This window comes from Tribolium castaneum, chromosome 3, assembly GCF_031307605.1.
Source record: "Tribolium castaneum strain GA2 chromosome 3, icTriCast1.1, whole genome shotgun sequence".
NCBI lineage: Eukaryota > Metazoa > Arthropoda > Insecta > Coleoptera > Tenebrionidae > Tribolium > Tribolium castaneum.
In genome coordinates, this window is record NC_087396.1 from 19,586,155 (window position 1) to 19,610,784 (window position 24,630).

The 24,630-nt window shown below is 35.6% G+C and overlaps 2 protein-coding genes across 6 annotated transcripts in view; one reads left to right on the forward strand and one right to left on the reverse strand.

Annotated features, from left to right (window-relative positions):
- LOC103312836 (hemicentin-2) overlaps window positions 1-24,630 on the forward strand; it is a 159,429-nt gene that overhangs the window by 6,629 nt on the left and 128,170 nt on the right. For 2 of the 5 annotated variants that reach the window (XM_015981523.2, XM_015981525.2), the window contains exon 2: window positions 17,929-17,971. The exons of the other annotated variants lie outside the window; for them this stretch is intronic. The gene's annotated coding sequence lies outside the window, so the exon portion shown is untranslated. The remainder of the gene's footprint in view (window positions 1-17,928; window positions 17,972-24,630) is intronic. 5 annotated transcript variants of the gene reach the window in all.
- On the reverse strand, window positions 10,717-12,534 carry LOC660572 (fatty acyl-CoA reductase wat). Its single transcript, XM_008194508.3, has 7 exons — window positions 12,517-12,534; window positions 12,257-12,463; window positions 11,819-12,210; window positions 11,665-11,771; window positions 11,366-11,617; window positions 11,134-11,314; window positions 10,717-11,085 (listed from the first exon to the last, which is right to left on the reverse strand). The coding sequence occupies exons 1-7, from the start codon at window positions 12,517-12,519 to the stop codon at window positions 10,740-10,742; spliced, it is 1,488 nt and encodes a 495-aa protein (XP_008192730.1). The 5' UTR covers window positions 12,520-12,534; the 3' UTR covers window positions 10,717-10,739.

Consider the following 24,630-nt stretch of genomic DNA (forward strand, 5'->3'; position numbering starts at 1 on the left):
ATAATGTAGATATATTACAGAGGCATGAGTGTACCTGGAAGCAGCGAGCGCAGAAGGGACGGGAGCATCTTGAAGTATCCTAGGGGAGACGCGATGTGGAAATTAAAAGTGTATGAATAGGTTTACGCCGAGTGTTCTGAATGTAGATTTGGCGCGTTCATTTTTCTCACACACGTCTGCGTCTCTATTTGTTGGGCGCGATTGCAGACTGCATCTCGCCGGCTGTTAATGAAAGTCGCGATTATTCCAATGAAAAATTGCGCCCAGATTACAACTTTTAAGAGGCTCTAAATCAAAGTCAGCAAATAAATAAATTCAAGGAGTGCTAATAGACGGAGCAGTTTGTCTTCGTGATAGAAACGGGGAACAACTCACCAAGAATAATGCGACAAGGAGGGGCGCTCTCAGCGCGAATTTTGTTTTACCATGCAGAAAGCTCTATTTTAGATGTGATTACATTTAATACCCGAGTTTTGCAACCCTTGGTATTGATTGTGTTATCTTAACCACTGAGGAAGAAAGTTTATGCGATATAAATTGGGGTGAAATAACTCAGATAAAGTAGTTAGTATACGTAATGATGATACGAGATTAGACCTGGAGTGATTTCCGGTGGCACTCATCCCCACACTGCAATCTCGTAACTTAAAAATAACGACCCGGGGGACGAGCTCTCGAAACATCAAACATTGCGGGAATTGCATTTAAAGACACACTTTAACCGCAAAAACTGCAACAATCCGGCGGTGTATTTTCGCAGAGAAACTCATAATAATGTTTTCTTTTGACACGGATGATAAGTTATTTGTCTACCAAAGCAATCCGGGGAAAATGCAGCACGGAATATTAATGATAGAAAATACTTAGAATAATAAAATGCCTTGCTTTCGTTTAGCTTGAATTGCCCGCATAGCACAAATTGTATTCTAGTTTACCCGACGCACAAAATGAAAAAACATTTTTTTCGTTAATTTAATTTATTAGGACTCCTGTTGCTGTTTAGTTTTTTATAAACAAATTATTCAGCTCATGTACTATCAACCGAAATGGAAAAATGTTATTCCGCCGGAGGCGAGTTAATCATGTCGACAATTATGTTCAGAGCGTCAACTTTGTAAAATATCAAATTTATAAACAGGGCATGTGTCCTGCTCTAAAGATTGAAATAGCGACGTATTTGTGATAAAGGAACCATAAACCGTTATGGGCATCATACTAAACAGCTGCCATAAAAATTTTAGCGATCGTTCGTATCCGATGGCGAGGCCCCAATACCATCAATATCACCGACTGACATTTAACTCAAATTCGGATTAGAATGTCAGCTAAGATTGAAATTAACCCGATTCTTTCCTCAAATTTCGATTAGTGCTCGTACAAAATGTTGATTTAATTGAAACTTTACTTTTATACTTGAAGAGGGGGAGTAATTAAGTGCTGTAAAGGCTCAAATTGAAGCTTTATTGCGTCTTAAAATCCCATTTGATTCATTATCGTGCGAGTTTGCTGTTTGACGATAATAGAACTCTATGACGGAGCACAAAGGTAAAATAATTAGATTTCCCTGATAATGACCAAATAATTAACGGTTTGTTCGAGCCGATTGCGTGAATGATTATCACGCAGAGCGGTTGCTGCATTTTTCAAATTAAAAATGTACCGATGACCGCCCGACGCTACACTCACTTTTATTAAAATCGAAAGCTTCAAACAGTCGGAATTTATTAAATTCTGTGCCTGCTAGCTTTGACTTTCATTCCGAATTAGAGCATTAGCGCTAATTTGCGATTTAAACAGGCATCGAACGGCGCACTCCAGATACTTGTACATTTGTTATTTAAATACCAGTCTTGAGTTTTTGCTGTTTCTTAGTTAACCTTTGATGGATATGTGTGTTGAGGGATCCAGCCAGCCGTGTGTGTAGCAGGTTTAACAAGTAGGTTCACTCTACCAGTATGTTCTTTGATACATACTCTTAATTAGTTTATACCAACCAACTTCTGTAAATTAATTTGTGCAAATAAGAGCATCCCTCTGATTGCTCTTTCTTTACCCTCACATGCCACACACGTATCGTCGCTGTTTATAGTTTCAGTCTAAGAGATACGTCATGAATGCTCACTAAACCACTGGGTTTTTTTGAAACGAAATTCATTTACAAGATTATTTCTCATTAGTTGTTATTGTCTGCCGGCTTTTTGTGCGTCGCACCTAACCCGGAAAAATCACATTTTCGGATTTTTTAGTTGAGCACACCGTTTATTGATAACGGGATCAAAAACAGCGCACATTATCTGCCCTTATTGTTGCTGTTCATATTGTGACTTAAATTGCAAGCCATATTTGCTGTAAAGTATTATACGGCCTTTGTGTATTAGTTATTCAACCGAAGTAAAGCTCCGTTTTGTTATTTTTATGCACTGATAGTTTTTATAAGTTTTTGTTTTATGTAATGTGCACGAATGCATGCCGCTGGAAAATTGCTTTTGTGTCGTTTAGATCTACGCCTAGAGATATTTCCTATCAATATTTTTAAATACATAATTACACCCATTTAACCAGATAAACTCCAACCAACGTTGTAATTCTATCAAAAATGCTGCAGTAATTTCCAAAAAAAGATGCAATATTTAGGTGAAATTTATGGTCATTGAGATCAGTTTTAAATTTCCTCTAGTCAAAGCGTTTATTGAGAGATAATTTTTAAAACGATTTTAATCATTTAATCAGTGAATGTTTTTCAAAAGTCCATAGTGAAAAAATGTCATCAATGTGCATTACACGCATTTTGTATTTATAGAAAATTATGTGTTTAAATGTGGTTATTGGAAAACATGAAATAACACAATTTTTGAGCTTTATTTTATTTTACGTTCCATTGACGTTAAAAGACCCAATTTTATAAGTTGCCTGAGGCATATTCGAGATTGAAAGGAAATATAAAATATAAATAAAATATTTTCCTATTACAGCGTAATAAATTTGTTTACTTTTATTAGCAAATTGGTGTGTGCAGAGAGTTTGTCCTTTGAAATATTTTGAAATGTCTGCTATACAAACTATAGTTTTTGTAAATATTTTTTCCATCTACGTGCAACTGATTTACAACAAAGAATTTTTCAAAAAGAGTTATGTGTTGAAGCTTTGTTATCTGATCATAAAATAATGTACGTACAGTTTTTGTTTCAACAAATAAATCCGTTGCGGTCTAGTTTAATTCAATTTTATTTTTCAACATGCTACTCTATCCTCTTTTAACTCGTTACACTACGTGGTCGACAAATATATGATATTGGTTGGTCTTAAAATTTGCTTCTGTTTCGGTAATGATCTCGTTTCGCCTAAATCTTTTTCTAACAAGCTATTTTCTATATTTGAAGAGAAAAAAGTTAAATCTGGTAAAGAAGGCGTATGTAGCAACAATTCGAATATTTTTAATGATTTTTGCCATTTTTACGACTGGAATAAAAAAAATTCTATCATCATACTTGATATTTTCTTAAAGGTGACATTATTTTTAATAAGTCGTTAAACCAACTAAAACCATAGCATCGGCAGTTTAATTGTAACGTGGAAGTTTTCCAGCAATCAAATAACAATTTGCTCTTGACTATTTTATTTGTCTTGGCCTGAACTTTAGTAGTTCCATCGTGCATAATTTACAACTGTGATTGAGGTCTTGGAATTGATTGCTACAAACGGAAGAAGTCTAGAGCCACGCATAAAAAATGTACTTACCCCAATCATTTAAATTGTGAACGCAAATATAAAAATATTGCGCTATAAAAAACTTATTGAAAGAAGTCCCGCCATGTAATAAAACCGCACCTGATGCAAATATTGGACACAATATAAAGTAAAAGTGAGCTAGGATACGAACCGGCATCAGCATAAATCTTTACGCCCCTTATACGAGGATATAAATTACAATTATGGTGGAGGAAGGACAAATATTCCTGAGATTACGTTTATTAAAAAAAACATGAGCCATTCTATAAGCCACATATGTAAAAAACAACACTCCTTGGGGCAAATGGAGAATCTAGTTCGTTACTAATTCAAAACATAATTCCGTTGACAGGATTGTGAGGCGAGAAAGGTCCTAGTGTCCTAAATATCACACTGAGAATCAAACGACTGGCAGCAGTTTCGTTGCCAGAATAACAAGCGTTTGCCTGGTTGTGATTTAATGAAAGTAATTCCTCGAGAGTCCACTTGCGGTGCAATTTGAATACGCTAAGTAATTGAAAATTTATTTAAGAATCAATTTCATTTCTGTCGTATAGTATGTTTACCAAAACCCAATTTCGTGATGTTATGCTTAATATCGGTGAAAAAGTGTATTCAGTGCGGTGTAGGAAAAACGTATATAATATACGTTTTATTGTGCTGGCATTTCGCCAGCGTTATATTAGCATTTGCTACCAAATATTTGCTGGAATATTTGCTATAATTTATCGGTTAGAATTAGTTGGGTTTGCATTAGGGTTTATTAGGTAGAAATATTATTCCGCCGTGTTTAGCGCATTTCGGGACTTATCAGAGGAGGAATATTTGTATGCCTGAGCTATTTCCCTTTCACATTTTTGCTTCAGCAAATTCGGCTGTTTTAATGCTTTTTGTAGATGCTCTGTACGAGTATGTGTCAAAAGTTTCAATCAATCAAACTTATTTACCAAACAAATTTGCAGTCCAGTGTCACAGGACTATGTTTATTGTGTGCTTTTACGTATATTTAACACAATTTTTTGCTAAAAATTTGCTTAATTTACGGTCCCCAAAGATTTAAAATCTTTTTATTTTAATGGTTTTAATGCGTCGATTTTTCTTGACTCAAATTTTATTTAATGAGGGTTTTGTAATGTCTGAGAACGAAATAATTAAATTTAATTAATAGGGATGTTTTCGACCTTAGTTAATATCCTGTTAATTAAGTATTTGGTAATTAATTAATCACAACCCAAGGGATCTTTTGAATATTCCAACAATTTCCACATGCTAATTCGATACAAAAACTACTTGTGCTCGTTGTTGAAACCATTTTTTAATTAATTTACCCACACCTATATTCAAAAGATAAGATACAGAGTGATGAATACTGTAATTATTTAGAAGGGCAAGAGTGTTTGATTTTTTGCAACCAAATGTCGGTATTTTAAACAGTGTGTGTTAATGTGTTTTTCAGTGGCCAATAATGTAGTCCATATGTGAAAATTCAGTGCTTTAGTTGGACGAATCCGAAAGCTGATGGCATCTAATGGACATGCAAGTGCCATTCAAAGTCCCGACTGCTATCTGGTTGAACACGCTAGGAACAAGTCTATTCTTGCACTTAGGTTTTTGTGCCAAATTGTGAAGCTGCAAAAGCGGAAACTAAGAATTTTATGCGCGCAATATGTCGGCGGACATTCTTGGAGTGTTGGCCATCAATAAGTCTTCATTATAGTCAGTCATTTGAAATCACTTGAGCGGTTCGTGCTCTCGCACTGAATGCTGGTCACAATTTCGCTGTACAGAGGGCTGTCACGGAAGCCCTATTAACTTCAGGTGGACTCATATAGAATTTTTAAAATGCACGTTCGCCACTCATGTCTCGCCCTGATAAAAATTGAAGATGCGTGATTGGTTTAGTCAAGTAGCGGCGACGGATGACACTTGCCGGCGAAGAGCTAATCACAAAATCAATACATTACATTATTCATATTTTTACGAAAAAAGAGATCCCGACAAGCGTTGGCTTAAAACCGGAGTGAAATCGCGGTACCTTGACGAACGCAAATCCCGTTTCGGCGATATTTCATTTATTCAGTTTTTATTTGGTGTAGTGATGATGTGGCCAGATGACGCTCTTAAAATGCGATATCTATGGCTGGTGAATACCGAATTTGGTTCATTAATTCTGCCATTTCCCGCCACATATTTCTTGTTTAATTCCGACGGAAAAACGCACAAATTAAATTTATCGCCTAAAAACACTCTGCAATTTATGTGAGTTGATCGGAGTTGTTGCGGCTGGACCGAGTCACCTCCCAAGGACCGATCCAGGTTAACTTTGGTGGTTTATGTGACAGGAAGAGTGATCTGGAGATATAAATTACAAGTTATCTTAAATACGCAGCGCCACGTCGTGCCCTGAGCACATACACCGGAAAATTTACTACTCATCGATCGAGATGCACTCCCATAAAATATTTTATACACACTATCCTAAAAATTAGAGCCGTTAACTTTTATCGCTTATGAATATGTAACAAACCGCGCTCTTTAGCCCATTTTTAGGATCGAAACAGAGATCGCTCCAACCTCGATTGCTAATTCTCATTAATTCAGCCACTGTACCATTTTGTAATTTCTTGAAACTCATTTTTCATTATCGCTCCAGCTCAGCCGACGTCAACCAGAAATAGTTCCAAAGTGTCGCGGAGCATAAACACGCTAGATAAATAAACGAAGTAATAATGGTTGTAATTTTAAAAGTAGCGGCGCTTCGATTTTATCGCTTTAAATCATTGAAAGCCTGACAATAACGCGATTTTCCAGAATAAATTGCTTTCGGAATTAAAATTTATGCAAGTCGTCTGTACTCGCGGATCGGCAATTTCCAGAAATAACCCTTAGCTTCTTGTAAATTAAAGTAAGGGAGTTGCCTTTGAATAATTTTGCAATGTGTGAAATGCCGGGTTTACCGACACGATTAAAAGAAGGTTTTCGGTTTAATTGCGGTTCAAAGTGATCTCGCCTCGAGTTGACAGTCTGTTTAGTTTAAGCAGATGAAAAACGGTCTCGTTTAATTATGTTTGTCATTAAATAGTCAAAGATAAATTAAGGAGGAAATAAAACGGGAGACAATGCGAAATCTTGAAAAACGCGGAAACGCTTTTCAGCTCTTTGGTCGTGAAAGAATTAGTGAAACTTTGCCGAACGGTTAAGTTGCCGTTTGATTTTGTTTCATTTTGAAATCGGGGGATAAAGTTGCGGATTTACTCGAGGAATTACTTTGCTTTTAATTGTGACAACCTAATCTCGCTGGAATACCAACTTTCAAACACGCTGAGATGCTCATTCTTACCTATTGTTTCATTGTGGGAGAGAATTAACTTATTTTAGTGAATATAATGACCAAAAATTTTCCAGCTTGTTGCTTGTTTCCTTCTGTGGTTATAGGCACACTTAGAAATTTCTTAATTTACGAAGACGCTTGCATTGTTAATCCTTCATACCGGTAGTGGTTTAAGACTTTTGGGGAGTTATGGGCTGGAGTTACCGTCAGTTCGCTTGAAAATTAACGTCAGTTGTCAGTTCGGTGTGTGGAGGAGGAGGTAAGATAGTTTCCCAACTTTGAGCAAAACAAAAAGTCATAGTTTTATCGTAACAGTGCTGTACTTGTTGAAGTAATTGCTAGTGCAGTAAGCCATCTTTTCATTCCCATTTAGGGTGCTAGCTCCACACTTCAATAATTAAGTCAATTGGGCATATCGATTAGCAGCAGGAAATAAGCTGCAGTCTATAATAGCGTTAGCATTAATAAGGAGGGCGAATAACCCCTTAAATTAATACTAGGAATTTGTTATACAAACTTCAACATTTAATGCTTGTGCACAGTCATTAGTTTTCCAAATTGCACCGAACTATGTATTACAGTATTTACAACTTACAAATTCATGTTGTAATAAATTTTACAGGGTTATGGCATGACCACGGAACAGTTTTGTTGCGATTACAAACGAACGATTTTTTACTCATTTTTCAAACCACAAATAATGCGAAAAGTTAATTTATGCGAAGAAGTTTGTACACATTGTTCTAAAATTTATCGATAGGTGCTTTTACTAAATGCGTGTGGGCACATCATTATATTATAGCCCATATGCAGGTTTCGGAGAGTGTGGATAATGATTACGATCAGTTATCAACGAGAATTTTCGTTTGTGTAAATGATGGTAATATACACCTCTTCAGCAGCTTTATCCTCATTGTCAGCGGAATAGTTCCAACATAAAACGCATTGAACAAGTAAAACTATTTATGATTCAACAAGATATGCAGCAAGCGATTTATTGTCGCTGTTCAAAGCTGGAATAAAAATATTTTTTTACTTTCTTTATTAGTGATGACAAGAAATTTACATGCGCAAGTCTTGGTGCCAGCTTGCATTAAAATATTCGATAAAATTTTTACTTGTTTTGACCTGAAACTAAAAGTGTGAAACTTTTGCATTGTTCAAACACCGTCGATTATTTAGATATTTCCCCCGAGTGTAATGAAATTGAGTGAACAAAACAACATGACTCAAGTTGCTACAACAATGTAATTGTACGAGTGAGAATTGAAAATGTTTCTAGACACGTCTTTTCGCACACAACAAATTTCCTAATTAAAACAACATACGGCAGAGCAGTTTTTGCTGAATCCTGAAAAATGAGACCGAAATTGAGGTCACAGTTGATTTAGAAATAGCAATAGTAGTTGCACTAGTTGTTGAGTTACCACGTACTTATTAATAAGATTGTTGTAAGCCTGTTTTTTTTTCTAATTTATTTTACTTCCCAGAGCGCTATTTTTTCCTAAACACGTCTTATTAGCATAAAAGATAAATCGCGAGGAAAGCACGAGTCGGAGCTTTTTAATGCAAATAGAAATTTCTCATTAGAAAAAAGAAGGTGTAAACGCGAACGACTTATACTTCTAGCTCCATTATGCACTGAAAGCTCAAATGATGATGTATTGCTTGTAGTGTATAATTAATAAGACGCTTCGGGTTGTGCTAATGTATTGTAGTACTTGCGAGAGCCCGGCATTCTTTAGAATCCGAAAGCTTAAGCAAAAGATGCATCTGAAAGCTGGCTATAAATATTAATGGAACGATTAAGTTTAGGTGCAAGGTACGTTCTAAATCCCGCCATCAATTATTCAGCATAATTAAGGCTATATGCTTCGCTGCAGGAAAAATAAAGTGGGAGATGCTAGATTTTTAAATTTAGTGGAATTTTACGCCATGAATATGCATTCGCAAATATGTCGCCAATTTGCATATATACAAGATAAAAATTTATCTTCAGCAGAGTACGCGAAGACTTGATTATAAGCTTTACGACCAAAATATCATAATTAATGTCTAAACAAGCATTTTTTTAGTTTAGTTTTTAGTTTCTCTGAAAGTAAAAAGTAACAGTAGAGCAAAGCGAACACGTATTAAGAACAATGACTGCATTAACAAATGCTATTTCCGTCAAAATCATTTATGGAATCGAATTTATTCTATCAATACCTAGTTTGTTTCGTGCATGAAATTAATTTAAGATAACAATAAATAATGGCAATAATAAATGTTGCTACTGTTTATTACATTATCCCAAATGCATGTGTGTGTTGGTAATAACATATTATTTAGATAATAGAGATTATTAGTTACCGATATATTGTATTATATTCCTCCATAATAAACAACTGCCCGGAATTAAACTTCAAGCATGTGTTTAAAATAATGGCATTTTTTCTCATTCTATGCATGAAAGTGAAAACGTAAACACGTAAGCGTGTTGTAAAAGTGCGTTTTTGGAATTCGGTATGGAAAAGTGAAGTCGCTATTACAGCAGAGGGATCTTGGGCGTTTTCGCCCCACCTCCCGCCTTTGCGGAAAGCTTTGGTGTCAATACTTGCCAGCATATCGAAGATAACAATATTTCCCTTGCGCGTGGTTTTGCATTATACATGCTTGTAAGTATGCATAAGGGTTTTGTGATTTTGTATTCGTGTGCTTTTTGGATACATCTAGAATCGTTAATGCGATAAATGCGTATTTGGTGGGCTTTTACAGTGATTAACTCGCACTGTGTCACTTTTTTGCATCAAATCTTGGCGTTTTTTCCAACATGTTTCCTTACGTCTTTGCCATATTTTTAAAGCTTAATCTACCCCGACTCTCCATTTTCTTCGCTATTTTTCACGTATTATTATGTTGTGAAATATTTAAGGGGTGTTACCTACGCTTATCATTTTTCTCAGTAATGCATTACTGACGCTGACAGAGAAGAATGGACGGGTTTTAGTTATCCATGAGTTTTATTTCTGACTTTATCGGCCGTTGCTTGCTTAACGACGACCGCGAACAGTCGGAAAAATGAAAGCCTAGACCAAACTTCGGAGTGAAACAAATAACGTTTTGAGTATAAGTATAACCGCGTACTTGTCTTGTAAGAATGCAAAGCTGATTGTATTTACTGCACAATTTATCAAGCGAAACAAAACAGAATACAATTTTCTGAAGGCGGATAAATGCTGCAGTGGCGAACCGGCTGTCACTTTGCAACAACAAATCAACCGAACGGGAAAACACGTCCGGGTAACCAGATTTTCAAGAAAATTTTTGTGACAGGTTTAAATGAAAGGGGAATTTCCTGCAGATTAAATGGTTATTTATATCCTGCACTTTGCCATCACTTTGCATCACATTTCAACTTTTAAAAAAATTCATAAAGTCATTTGAATCAATGAATGAATCCCGTGCGCTTGAATAACTTCAAAAAAAACATGACTGCTGATATTGATTTTGCTTAAATTATGGTAAACAGTCAATATTATTTAATGCAAGTATACAACTGGTGTGTACATTTTAGGTCAATATTTTTGTTGAATCTGTTTTAGAAATCCAATTTTTATTTTCAACAGACTATTATTTTGTTAAAGAACTAGTGAGGTTTTGATTTATGAAAAAGGTACAGTTTTTTTTATATTTTTAGTTAGACAAACAATCCATACATAAATGTCATAAGCTTGTACATCAAGAACCAAAATAATATAATAATGGCGTAATGCGCAACAAACATAATTCTGAGTTTTCTTTTGGCTTCAGGAACTGTCTCTAATGATTCCTTCAGCAAAAAATATCTCATCCCAAAAGCAGAGTCGCGTAGGTAAGCGTCCCAGTTTAGTTTTTCCATATTGAAATCAAATATTTTTTTATCTTCTTCCCCCATTTCGCTCCATAGTTTTAAGATATTATTGTCATCGAAGTCCCATGTCCTTGTTGAAAACCATGCGATTAAATCAAGGGTTTTATGCAGTCGAGCATACCCTTTAACCGCCCTAGAAGCCAAAAATGTTCACTTTTTAAATATTTTTAAAGACACGTACAGAGTGCGTTTCCCTAAACAGAAGAGGACAAAATCAATGATGTAACCAAAGAGGGTATGCGAAAAAAATGTTGTCAGTTTGTAGGAAATTTGGTTTTCTCTCAGTACAAACGAGACGTACCAAAAAAGACATTTAGGGATAGCTATCCAATAAAGCTCTCTTAAATTATCCGTAAACTGTCCTGGAAATAACAAACATTTTAAAATTTCGTTTGCCACCAATATTTATTTACCCCAAGTGATTTTGTTGGTTTTGTGCCCAGCAAAATTGTACACTGTTGGAGTTTTCGTTTTTTCGGTACCTATTCTCCACATAATTGACAAAAGGGCATTAACGACATAATCAACTGGTACCATGGCGGCCACAGCATCGCGTTTTGCGTGGAAAGTTTTCAAAACTCCCACACCCGCACCCGTGGCTATACCAACAGGACCATAGAAATTATCAATCCAGCCTGGCATTGGTTCCTTAGCCGAACTAAGAACTGATAATTTGGTCTAACATTTTTTGTCGCCAAAATTTTTGACTTACTAATTCCTGGACGTATGATGGCAATGGGAAAAGTATCAATAGATCGTATCAAACTTTCGGAAATTGATTTGGTGTAAACGTAAGTATTGGGCCATTCTCCCAAAAGTCTAAAATTTGAGAAAACATCACTTGAAGTATTATTTATCTCACTTACTGTGGTGTGACTCTTTGAAGCACACTATCGTCGAGGGAATTCACAACATTTAGTAGCTTTTCGGCTTCGATTGGTGGCTCGTAAAAATCTTCTTTCACGTGAGCATTAAGAGGGTTGGAATAAGCCGTGGAAACGAAAATGAAACATTTCAAATTTGCCATTTGTTTAGCCAATTCCAGGATATCTCTTGTGGCACGAACATTGTAACTAGCCTCTTTCAGCGATTGGTCAAACCTAACACTTGCTGCAGCGTGAATAACGCACGTAGTTTCGGCTTTTAACACCCTCACATCTTCAGGGTCCAATCCCAAATCCGGTTTCTGACAGTCACCATGAATGACGTGCACTTTCTTAATGATAGCCGCATTGTTGGCTTTGATGTAATCAAAACACTACAAAACTATTTGAATAAAAAACAATACTTTGGAAATAACTCACAGGAAAGTCGAACACTTCGCTCACACGCTGCTGGGGTGTTTTTCCCTTCTTTTGCCGCATCAGCATATAAATTTTCGACACATCGGAACATTCTCGTAGGAGTTTTTCGATCAAGACTTTACCCAAAAAGCCTCCTCCCCCAGTTAGAAAAACCGTTTGGTTTGCGAAAAATTCAGCAATTTGGCTCTTCATGGCTCTAGCTTCTAGCTATAATTGAGACACAGTGTTCTAAAGCACTCGAAAAAATCGAGTTTTCAAACCATTGTCAAAATTGAATGGTAATTTGCAAATGTTATTCAGTGGCGTCGACTGGTGAATTTTTAAGGGGCATTTGCTATTAATCTAGTATTAAATCTGTAACACAAAAACATAAGGAACGACTCACCGCTCGGTGCAACATGTTCTAAATAATAAAGTCTTAATTAGTTACAAAAGCAAAACATCGCTAAGTCGGCGCGTATTGGTAGGTCTTTGTTTTGTGGGCTGGACTAAAATTGTAATTGGGTTCGATTTATGCAGTGATGACAAACCATAAAAATTACGATAAATTTTTAGGATAACGTTAAAATTGGGATCGCTGGGTTTATTTCATTTGATTTGCCTTTGATTGTCCAAAATTTTAATAGAGACCCTTTATTTGGCAGTTTTTGTGACGCCACTGATCGATTGGCGAAGGTATGAATAATAAAAACGCAAATGTTAATGCATAAAACTAGACTAAAATGTCAAAGTTTATTCACATTTTCATCCTCGCTATGGACATATGAAAGGTGGTGACATCGCGCATATCATTTCCTGTAGAAATTAACAATACTGATAGCCTGGGTTGAAATTCCGACTGTTCTTCCTCTTTTTTAATATATGCGCTATTGTTTCCCTTATGACTGAACTGAAATAGAGTAACCGATGTTACAAAAAATGATTGAATGATTGCGCGGTTTTATTAATCCTGGAAGACATAATTAATTGAATCGTTTTGTTCTCCTAGGCATGTGGGAAGTTGCAGTTCTCTTTTATTAAAGTCATTTAATTCTAACGCTCTGCTAGAAACAACTGTAGTCGCAGTTATTAGACAGGTAGTGAGAAATTACTCTTTTCTATAACGAGTAATTGAAGCTAATGTATTATGTTGTAATGCTGTTTAAATGTTTATAATTCCGCTGCAATTAGAGTAATAACTCCAAATGTGAGCTAATATTTATTTTCGGCAATTACAATATGTATTGTCAATAATTGTACCCAATTCTTCCAAAATCATCATTAGTTTAATGAACGATACAACTTAATAATAGAATATTGTACACGTACTTATTGCTAATGACTGTTTGTCCTTCATTCTTTTAATAAGCACAGCTTTATGTCCGAATGTTTTACTAAAAAATAACAGACATTACAGCCGCTCAAGTGGCAAAACCCTTGATTTATCATTTCCTCGTCTTGTGGGTATCATTACGTCCGGGAGACATCTTCCAGCCTCATAAAATTACCGCTGTTAAACGGATTTTGTGTCAGGCGGCAATCAAGATTTAGGTTTCCCTGATACATACGATCACGCAAAGAATATCTCAAAACACAAACAGATAAAGCGCCGATATTTCAGACAGTTCAATACAGCCATCAGTCGAAGAGATACGTTTTTTATTGTATCCCGAATTGTGAAGGTATGGAAGTGTCAAGTTTCAGATTTGATCACCGAATATTGAGACTCGGAACGTAACCTGCCGAGTTATATTTAAAAAGTGTCCGTCATGGGCAATAAATCAGTTGAGATTTCAACTGTTCGGAAGAGATTACCAGTGATTTGAAGATAGATTCACTTCAATTTCGAATATTAAATGTAATGGAAAAAATACAGATTCGTGGAGAAATACATCCGCTCTGAACCTTAAACAAGTAATTTTTCTGTTAGCATGACGAAGCGTAACCACGCCTCGTTATTTTTCATCAGGATAACTGATTCTTTCGATTTGTGTTAGATTCGGATTTATGATAACCGGCCAGAGATATACGAATGTATTCAGAAAAACTTGGCCAAGTTATTAAGTAATTGCTTTCAGAACTCCTTCGCATCCGCTACTGATAATCTTTCGCAGATAAAGTCGACAGCACAAAACGAAAGCTGTTCGAAATTTAGACGTTTTTATTAATGACTGAATAAAAGATAAATAAACTCGACAAAACGGAAACGCTTTGAAATATTTACATTGAATTCATAATTGGTGATTACTATCGGAAAGCCGGAGCAAAGGCCCAAACATGTATTTATTAAAGAGCAAACGAGTTAGTTATTGAAAATCTCTACCCGTATTTTGAATTAGTTTTGCACATCCAGGAATATGAAAAATCCCTGAATATAAACGCAGAAATGTAACGTCGTCTGTGCTATAAAAAATGAATATAAAATCCATAACTTTTCCAGCGTTACATTTACTTATCCGTTTTCTTTTTGTTTTTGTGTCGAGGTTACTGCAGGTATTTTAATAAAACTGAAAACAAAGCTTTTTTAGGTCGCCCAGAGAGGGCGAGTGTAAGAATTTACAACCAAGTGTAATTATAATACTAATTAAAATATTGTAAAAGCGACGGGGCGTTGTTATCTGGCGACGTGCCCGGAACTTAAGTTAAAAACTTCCGGTTGTGATTTAGCGAAATCACCTAATTATGCAGTGAAAGGTTTCAATTAACTTCGCGTTAAATCAATATCTGGAAAATTTATTAACAATTGTGCGATAACATGGACTAGCACAACTTCGAGCATGGAGCTGCAGATTGCAGCTCTTTTTATCTTTCGTTTCTATGAAACGACTGAACATGAAGCGGCATGATTTATGATAGCTTTATACTTGCGGCGATAACATTTTGGACTATGGAATTAAATGGAATGATAGAGTCTTTGGAATTTTGTTTTAATTGCCGATAGCAAATTTGATCCGATTTTTTCGGGATGATTTATGGATGCCGGATTTTTTGATTTAATAATAAATCTAAATGTGTTTTTCTGGTGACAGTTTGAGCGATTTAGATGAAAATTTCAGTGATTTACCGCCGGATTGTGGACAGTAAGGCAGTCGATATGTGCAATTGGGTCACTCGACAAATAGCTAACTACACAAATTAAATGGCTCCCTTTTACGACCGCCACTCGCTGCTTGTTATTTTATAAAGTAAAAACGGCACAGAAATGGGGGCGGGCTAAATATATCTGGTTAATTTCATTCGGTTGATCCTAGAACTAGTTTAATATTGAATAGATTTTAAATTTTAAAACCCATTATAAAGTACTCTCTCACTAACTACAACATTAGGGACAAATGGCAAATGTTTGTTCGCGCAGACTGGCTTCTAAAAGCCTGACAAGTTTCACTTTTTGAATTATGTTTTGGAAAAGGCGATCTTGCGATGCCGTAAATACGCGTATCCCTGTGAAGGGCCATAAGGGAGCGCTGTTTATGTGTGCCTAATGTGAGGCTGAAGGGTCGCCCATCCCATAAAATTTCTGTCGAGATTATCGTTTAGCAAGTCAGTTGTGAATCCTTATGAATGTTTAATTCCGTGTAAAATGTGTGTATGCACAAGTCATAAATCGAATTTTTATTAACTGTCAACGCATAAAATTCAAAAACCTCCAATAAAAACTTTATACGCATCTTTTTATTGACCTAATCCATAAAAGCCAGTGAAGCTACAAATATTTAACGTTGGCCCATAACTCTCGTTGTTTAATTTGCAAAGAGCACAAACACCGAGGTCCGAACGTTTTTTCAAGCTCAACCGCTCATTGATCTGTTCTTTTTCGGCGGTGTTTTCGATGTAATGGCAGTCTTTGCATGTCCCGAGCGAATCATTGTAGCTCGCTGGGGGATTATAAAAGCTGGTTATTAACCTTTGCCGATGAAATATTCGCCGCAACTGCGAAGAACTCGCAGACTAATGCTCGCGAATCGTTAATGCATTTCTAGGACGGGTCCGCATTTACTACTTGGGTCTGGGTGTATCTGATTGGCCGCGATCCAGGGTGTCGCTTATATACGGGGTGCTCGGGGAATTGCTTTTCGGTTAACTTTGGATTTATTGCTTTTCAAATTCGAACACGGATTTACATGATAACATGTTTGGATAGGCGGCGGCTGCCTGGATTAAACACGAATACTTCCTTCTGGTGCTCCTGATTTATGTCCAGCGACACACTTCCTTCCCACTTCCTAAATGACTCGCTCGCAATTAAGCGATAAAAGCTACGCATCTCCCGAATATCGCAATTACATCGTAAAACATTCTGCGGGAATAACGTCCTTGACCTTTTCGATAATATTGATGGATTATTACGTAGAAAACATGGGGGAAGTGTCTTTTGATCGCTTGAGAAGTTTCTAGTCAATTCGGTGTTTTACTCCAAATCCTCCCGACTAAAGTTTCTGCCGCTCAGAGTCAGGCAGTTAACGTCTTGTCACTGAACGCACAAACAGGAAAGCGGTAAAGATTAGGATCAACCCTTATCAAGATGTAAATTTTGAAGTGTATTTGAGAAACATGGAATATGTAATGGTTCGACAAGCGCTTAGATAATATTCGAGATCTCATTTGTACGAAGTTGCCCACAAGTTTAATAAATTTGGGAGACTTGGTGATTGGGGTGAAAAGTTTTGCAACTGCCATCTATAAATAAATATAAAAAATGTTTATTTGTCTATTTGTGACCTTGTTTCATATTATACGAGTTTTAAAGCTTGATTTAAAATTATTCTCGACATTCGCTGCCGAAGCTTTCAGTTTTCGAGTTTCACACATCATTTAAATGACGAAAATTTATTTCTCTTTTTGTTATAGCAAGAAAGCGAAATACAAAAACGTTGCATAACAATGCATTTGAAGGATGAGGACGGGTTTTGAAGTAGTTTCTTCTTGATTATAAATGGGGCAAGAGTGACGCGAGTCTATACATCTACTAGGTGATTTATTGTCATCATCCTACGACTTTATACATCACTATACGGGTAGATAAATAGCGGCGTTCATAACAGTCACGGCCGCAATTTCAGCAGGAAAAGTTTCACTTATCTCTAAATGTTATTAATTTGGGCCAGAATGCGCCTTGGAACAGTGTAATTTTTCCATGAAGCATTGCTTGGGTGTCAAAGGACGTTTGCGAGCCGAGCTAGAGTGTGTTACAAAATAATTTAATTAGAGGGACTGCCGACTTAGATCCTCTTTGCATTTTGTTCATATCTTAATTGAAAAGGACTGATTGCAGTGGAGCCAATTAGCTCTCCAATTTTAATGAAAACTCATTTAATAATGTTTCAGTTTTCCTATTTAAAGATTGGAGGAAACATTGTTACAAAGGATTTTTGTTTGTTCGGTCTTTATTATCCACTCGATAAATCAAAGGACGAAGAAACTGAGGCGTTGTCTTAATTAAAGTATCAGCGTAACTATAGTTAACTAATTCCTTCTAACGAGCCACTTGAAATATAAAAGTGATTAAAGGGTTACAAAACAGGGCTAAATCAAGCACACATAAGGATAAAATTAGCTAGTTAAGCAAGGCGTTAATGATTCTCCTATTGTTATCTCCGAACAATGCAATAGACTCATGCTGTCTTAAGTCATTAATTATTAAGCCAGATTTTTACCGCCCACTTTCACACCCTATTAATAATACTCTTTTACAGGTACGTTAACTCCTTGATTTTCGCTCCAGACGGATCGTAAACGGTACGTAATGGGACACTTTCATGAATTTTTTATTTAGCTAGCACGCATCTGTGAGACGTTCAGCGGCATTTGAGAAATAAACCCGAGTTTAAATTTTATTACGTCCCACTGAATCGAGAAAACAAAATGAAATTGTTAATTTATTATCTTTAGCAACACCTATTCCGCTTGAAGGCGTCTTTGTTACGTCTATTGCCTCTCAATCTACATTCCTCATTTGATTATCTGCCATTAATTCTGTACTCAATTTGGCGCAACTCATGACAACTTTATTCCATCTTTTCTACAAATTTTCCTTTCGTCATTTTGTCTTCGCTTTTTGGGAACAACATAAACTCCAATCTTGGAGCACGCAACATCCACCATTTCCAGTTCTCATGATTCCAAATCCTTCAATCATGTAGTGTTTTTTAAGCTTATTGTGGTTTTAATAAACAGAAAATATTTGAAACCCGGAAAGCGTATCTCGAAAACAATTACAATGGAATTGCTAACTCAACATACTTTATCTTTCAGGTTTCACGAATTGTTGCATGTAATTTTGTTGTACGAAGCTAAAATACACAAATATGGATTTTGTTTTCGAACATTTCAAACCAGAAAAAAGCTTAAATTCATGTTTTAATTTTAATAAAATATGAAGCTTTGCTTTCTTCTCGGGGGATTTCTAAGCGTTTTAATAATAAATACATGATTTTCTTTCTTGCCACTTTCTCAGGATAGCAACGAAACACAAGACACTTTTATAAATCATTCCTCGTGTGTTTGTAGCTGATCGAAGTTTTATTCGCAAACATAGAAACGGAATGAAATTTGATAGAACGGCGTTCATGAATTAATAAATCCGATTTTGAACCAAGTTGTGGAGCTGTAAAAACTTTTTCGAATGGTATCATATTTTGCAATATTGAATATAATATTTCGTTGTCAAAGCATTTTCGGAAAAAATAAATCGGCGTAAACCTAATTTTGTGGTCTGCAAATTTACGCATTGAATGTTAGTTTCTATTATACACAGCATATTAAATATTTCCGCTTTGAGGCACGAATGCGTATAAAATTTCGCGTCATGCTACCGCTTTCTTTGTTTGCTTAAACGTACACTTATTGCTGCAACGTGGCTAATGGCCTTTGATTCAATACGCGTTTGTCATGAAGCCGCGCAAAAACGACTGATCGAGATCGAATCAGCATTGTTTAAAACGAGTTCGGTCTCCAAACCGCAAACGAAAAGTTTGACCAAGGCACATTCAGCACTTGCACCTCGCATCAGCCCAACACAGGAAATTACTTCGCACTTTTCGGAAAAAAACTTGTCCGCTCAACCACTCGCATTTCGTGGCGATTGCTCCAAAAATAAACAACTCGCTCCAAAATCAAACGAAAAGACATTAAAGAAGTTGTTTAGTGACTATAAATTTTCTGTTTCAAACTTTACTCGTTTGTCCCATCTATCAGATATCCTTAGATGTTCCACGTCCGAACTGGATATCTTTTATTCGTTTGATTGCACTGCTTCTAAGCAGGGCGATTTTTAAGAAAGCGTCATATTTCTAAAGTGCTGGCCTCTCGCCCAGAAATCTTCTAAAGCACCATTTGCATTAAAAAACGAGACACATTTCGGTGCCTTTGTGCTAACCGCCATTGTTGATCCTAAACGGTTATCGCGCCTTTGACGGAAAGCTCCAGAACCATCCACTGATCTGTTCCTGGTCGGGGGAATATAATTGTAGTTGCACTAGGACCGGAGTTAAACGGCAGGTGTGCATTGGGAGCACGTACAAAAAACAAGAGGAGTAAGGAAAAGGATTGCGGGCTGTATTATTTATATAGACTTGGCAAGGGCGGTCTGTAAATCTCTGAGCTTATCAGAAATTTAATCCAAAACATACGCTGAATATGCAATGAATGTGTCGTTACTCTGGTTGCGGAAATAAAATTTAGGTGCTTGTCGCACTCAAAAAATTGTTTTGTAGGAGATAAAGCCTGGGGTGACAAAGGCGCTGACGTTTGCGTTGGCAAATTAAATTATCTGATCTGGAAGTTTAACAAACTCTCATAATTTAAGAACTAGGACCAAACAAAATTTATCCGACGAAACTTTAATTTTAGCCACAACTGATCTGTTGTTCTAATTAGCATTTAAAGTGAAACTTCCGTGCCAATTAGTCACGGGGTGGCACGCGAGGTCAAGGCCAGGCGACATTTTTGAACAACTCGAAAAATTAACAGTTAAAGAAAACAAAAATTAAAAATAATTGGATGGGTCTGCCACAGTGTGTGAGATTAACTTTGTTTTTCCGTCTATCACTGATCAATAGTGTTTAAATTCAATTACTGAAAAAGCTACAAAAAACTTAATTAATAAACTGATGGCTGGCGCACACCCTAATTCGGTCCCCCTAGATTTCTAATATGTTATCAAGTTTGGGAACTGTTTATTACTAAAATCGATCTCGTGCAATATTAATCAAAACATGACTAAACCCCCGAAATATTTTCAATTTTCCCTTTTCTATTACACAATTTGATTAAGCTGTGAAATTGAAACGGAAATTTTTATAACAAAAATTGGATTTTTATTACTGTTCGTGCCTATAACCGTAAATGAAAAATATATGGGGTATGTCCATAACTATTTCTCTTAACTTATTTAAAAGAAAATTGCTCCAATAAGTTATTTAAAATTGTAGATTTACACGACATGAATTTTCTTTGTTTACTGTGTAATCCCATTTTCCGAATAATATATGCATGAAGGCATTCCCATAGATGCGTCTAAATGTACATTTCAGCTCACCTAGACTAGACTTCGTATCCTCAGAGGACGCTTCTTAGGGTAACAATTTGTTCTTGCGTTTTATTTTATTGAAACTTTACTTATTCAACGGTTAATAAAGAAATTGGGACAAACAACGCATGTGTTGATATTCATCATCATAAAATTGATTGACACTTGAACAAGTTGTGCACCTGTGACGCCTAAAATATTTATCTCGTGTTTTTTGACATCGCGAGAATGGAATGAAATACTTGGCTTAACCAACGTCTAATAAATCCTTTTCTTGATTTGCAATTAACTAGCACTTAATTTTGTGTCTGTACTAATTTCTGCAAGAAACCCACTTGACATCAAAGAATTTACTGAATATCGCTTGCTTCGCACTCATGAATCAGGGTATTTAGTTTAAAGTGACGTGCAAGCACAGGATTAAACTTGTCTTGTGTTGTGATTAAGTATTTACGTGCATTTTATAAAGTTTTTGCTGTATCTAGATTTACCAAATCAGTTAAAACGAGCTGAGCATAATTTGAAATTAAATTTTTTTGTCATTTTAAGACGTGTCGAAGTGACTAAGATTAAATTAAGTTTAGCAAACATAAGTATATTTGTCCAAGTTTATTAATTTTGTCGCGGGAGGAAAAATACAATGACTGAGAACACTGTTTAACTGAAATAAAGACAACTCTTAGCTACATGCATAATGTTTTATTATCCGCCACTATTTGAAAATGTGAGAGCTTCATATAGATATGTTAACTGGGGGTTTTCCTTGCTCTAATTACGTCTGTAAATCTAAACCACGGGCAATGAAAATAAATCTCCATCAGGTTGTTATGAGTACCCTATTTTTAAAATCCTAATTCCCGAGCTTTATGTTTTATAAAAGTCGTTCCATTCTCTAGCCGGTGTTAAATTTCTCTATGACTCGCGTTTAGAAAAGCTCCAGATTCATTGCATTTGACTGCATGCTTTTATCCGAGCTTTGAGCTTTACAGTTTTTAAATTATTTTCATAAATTTGAGAAAGTTTTATATCTTTGGGAAATATTGCCAGTTGGTTGAGACCTCTTACTTGCGGAAAGGAAATCGAAATTTGTCGTAATAATATCACAAACATTGCTTGCTTCGAGGAATGAGATTTTCTCTTACTTTGTCTATAGCAAAGTTTTAAAATTTCTTTATTTCAATTTATTATTCCTTTACATGGAGCGTATCAAACGCAAGTGGAATTAGATTATTGAATGTATTTGCCTGCGGATACTTTGATTCATTTTCTCAAGTTTTCGTTGTTATTTATTTTTCAATTTCCATTTGTACTTGCAAAGGATAACGTTCAAAAGATTAATTCCACACAAATCAGAGACCCGAAGTCATGTTTTCTCATTACATATTTCGTGACTTAAAATATTCCAATCTTTTTCCTACTTCTTAATGATTAATGATTGCATCTACACGAAAAAATTCAAATTTTACGTCGATTAGTTAAACTGATGTCCTCATTTGTTTTCGGGTTAAGCATATTTTGTTGAAAGTTGGGTAGTAAAAATATTAGAGCAGCGCTGCTTTTTCGAAGATAATACTAAAAAGAAAGTTTTTATGTCCATAGAAACATTACGTGTATAGCAATGAAAACTTGCAATACGGTGAGGAAACAAGCAAAGTTTTGTTGTAAAAATGTAATAATATAACTCGGTCTTATTATTCCAACACTTCGGTACTTCGTTTTGTGTCTTGCGAAATAAGTACAAAACATTCGAGACAGGTTTTTAAACATTGAAAGTTTATAGCTGAAGAGTTACGAGTAAAGTTCTGTAAGACTCTTGTAATTACAAACTCATAAAAGGTGATTACGTGAGAATGCTTTGCTGTTGTCTAATTGAACAACTTCAAGCTTATCCATCAGACTTTTCAGAACGTAGACACTGATGGATATTGCATTACGTAGAACAAACGTCTCCAGAGATAACTCACTTGAGCAAAAGTGGGAATCGTGAGTAAAAATTCATAAAATGAAAATCAGACAAAACTGGGGGAGACAGGATACTGCATTATAATTTCCGCAACTGAGTTATCATGGCGTACGTTTTAACTTTGGGGTTTACAATAGTACGTGTTTAGTATGTTGGCAGCTGGCCAAATTCATGAGCTTTTTACAACAAAAACTCTTTTTCATTTGACCTAACGAAGTATTTTATTTCAGCTACGACGTGTGATTTCAAATGCATATTAATACTGGTCTAACAGAACGAGTGAATCGCATGCTTTAATAATTTATATCTAAAATATCAAAAATCAATAGAATTAATTATCTATCAACGATGTGTCACAAACGACCGTATTACGTTACGATGTAAAAGCTATAATTAAAAATATGTTGCAATTTATTATTATTATTTTAATACAGGCAGATAATAAATTTGCAATGAATGATTATTTTCTATAAAGTCCGGATATTTAGAATTTTCCAGTTCAGCAAATAGTAAAACATTCGTTATTGACTTAAAAGTCATTTCGTAGAGTTTCCGAGAGGTACTAGCAAATGAATATTTAAAATACAATGAAAGAGGCACCAATCTACTGAATGCACAATTAGACGAACAAAACTAGAATTAATTGCATAAAACTAAGTGCGACAGCTAACTTAATACCACGAGCTTCACTTAACTTGTTTCATTTAAGTTTTCTAGATTATGTTATAATCACAAACTTGATTCTGCAAAAGTAAACTTCATTACATAAATTTCCTTAGCTCTAGACAGTTTCACCATTTTTGAATTTGTTTTGCGCACGTTTTTGGAATTTTGAAAAGGTTTCGTTAAAAATAATTTATGAACATTTTTGGACTTGAGGAGGTAATTAAATAATTTGTCATCTTGACAAATGATGGAAGAGGGAAATTCGCAAGTACACATTACACAATTCAAGGTGGTGGAGGAAATGTAATGAAGAAAACACGCCCTGTTTCCGCCTTTTATGACGTCATTTCCTTTATGAATAATTTAGTGAGTACGAGATAGGCGGTTGTTCGACTGCCGTCTATTACAGGAGAACAGAGTTGGCAAGAGTGTGTAATATTCATACATACAGGGTAAAAAATGGGAGATTCTCATTTGAATATATAATAAATGGCCGGGACATAATTTTAAGCACTTCTTGTCGGCTCAATTCCAACAGGGAAGATATTTCCAGAGTTTTCCACTTGTGAAATGTGACGGTTTTTAATTTTATTATTCAGGAATTATACTTTAAAATGGGCATTAATTTCGAAGTTGAAAAACAAGATTTATAAAGACAACACCCAATACAAAACCGCTATAAAGGAGAATGCACAATGCCATTACTTATTTATGGAAAATTCTGCAAAACACCGGAGCTTTCTTTTACGGACAGGTGTGGCGAGAATCACATTATACACCTCCGGCGCGGGATCGCGAACACGTTTAACACTGACTGGGTTCAACATCATATGACACTCTTCCTTGATAGCGGAAGGTTTTTGCCAAATGCATGTTTTGAGGCTGAAATAATTACACAAATGTTTCCTTTACCTTTTTATTTCAATCAAATTCATACACCTTGAAACTTTTTTTATCTCAACTCACTCAAATCTCATTACACACTAAGGACAATTTTTCAAAAATCAGGTTACAATAAAGCCCGAGCTTTGTTGAATAAAAGATCAAAGATTGTTGATTGTTGGGAGTCAACTTACAAAATGGCTGTTTCAACACAATATTGAATTGCTTTCGCGACACTACTCCATCTTGGGCAAAAAATGGAAAAATGAGGAGCCGCCTGACCTTTCCCTGTTTAGTACAACACAAGTTTCGTTTTTTACACTCTTTGTGACATATTTTTTACGTTAGGCGAAACTT

Excerpts from the sequence above, each read along its gene's own strand:
- LOC660572 (XM_008194508.3), bottom strand. Across the intron at positions 12,211-12,256 it reads GCGAAGTGTTCGACTTTCCT|TGTTTTGATTACATCAAAGC; the intron begins GTGAGTTATTTC and ends ATAGTTTTGTAG. Across the intron at positions 11,772-11,818 it reads CTTCAAAGAGTCACACCACA|ACTTTTGGGAGAATGGCCCA; the intron begins GTAAGTGAGATA and ends CTCAAATTTTAG.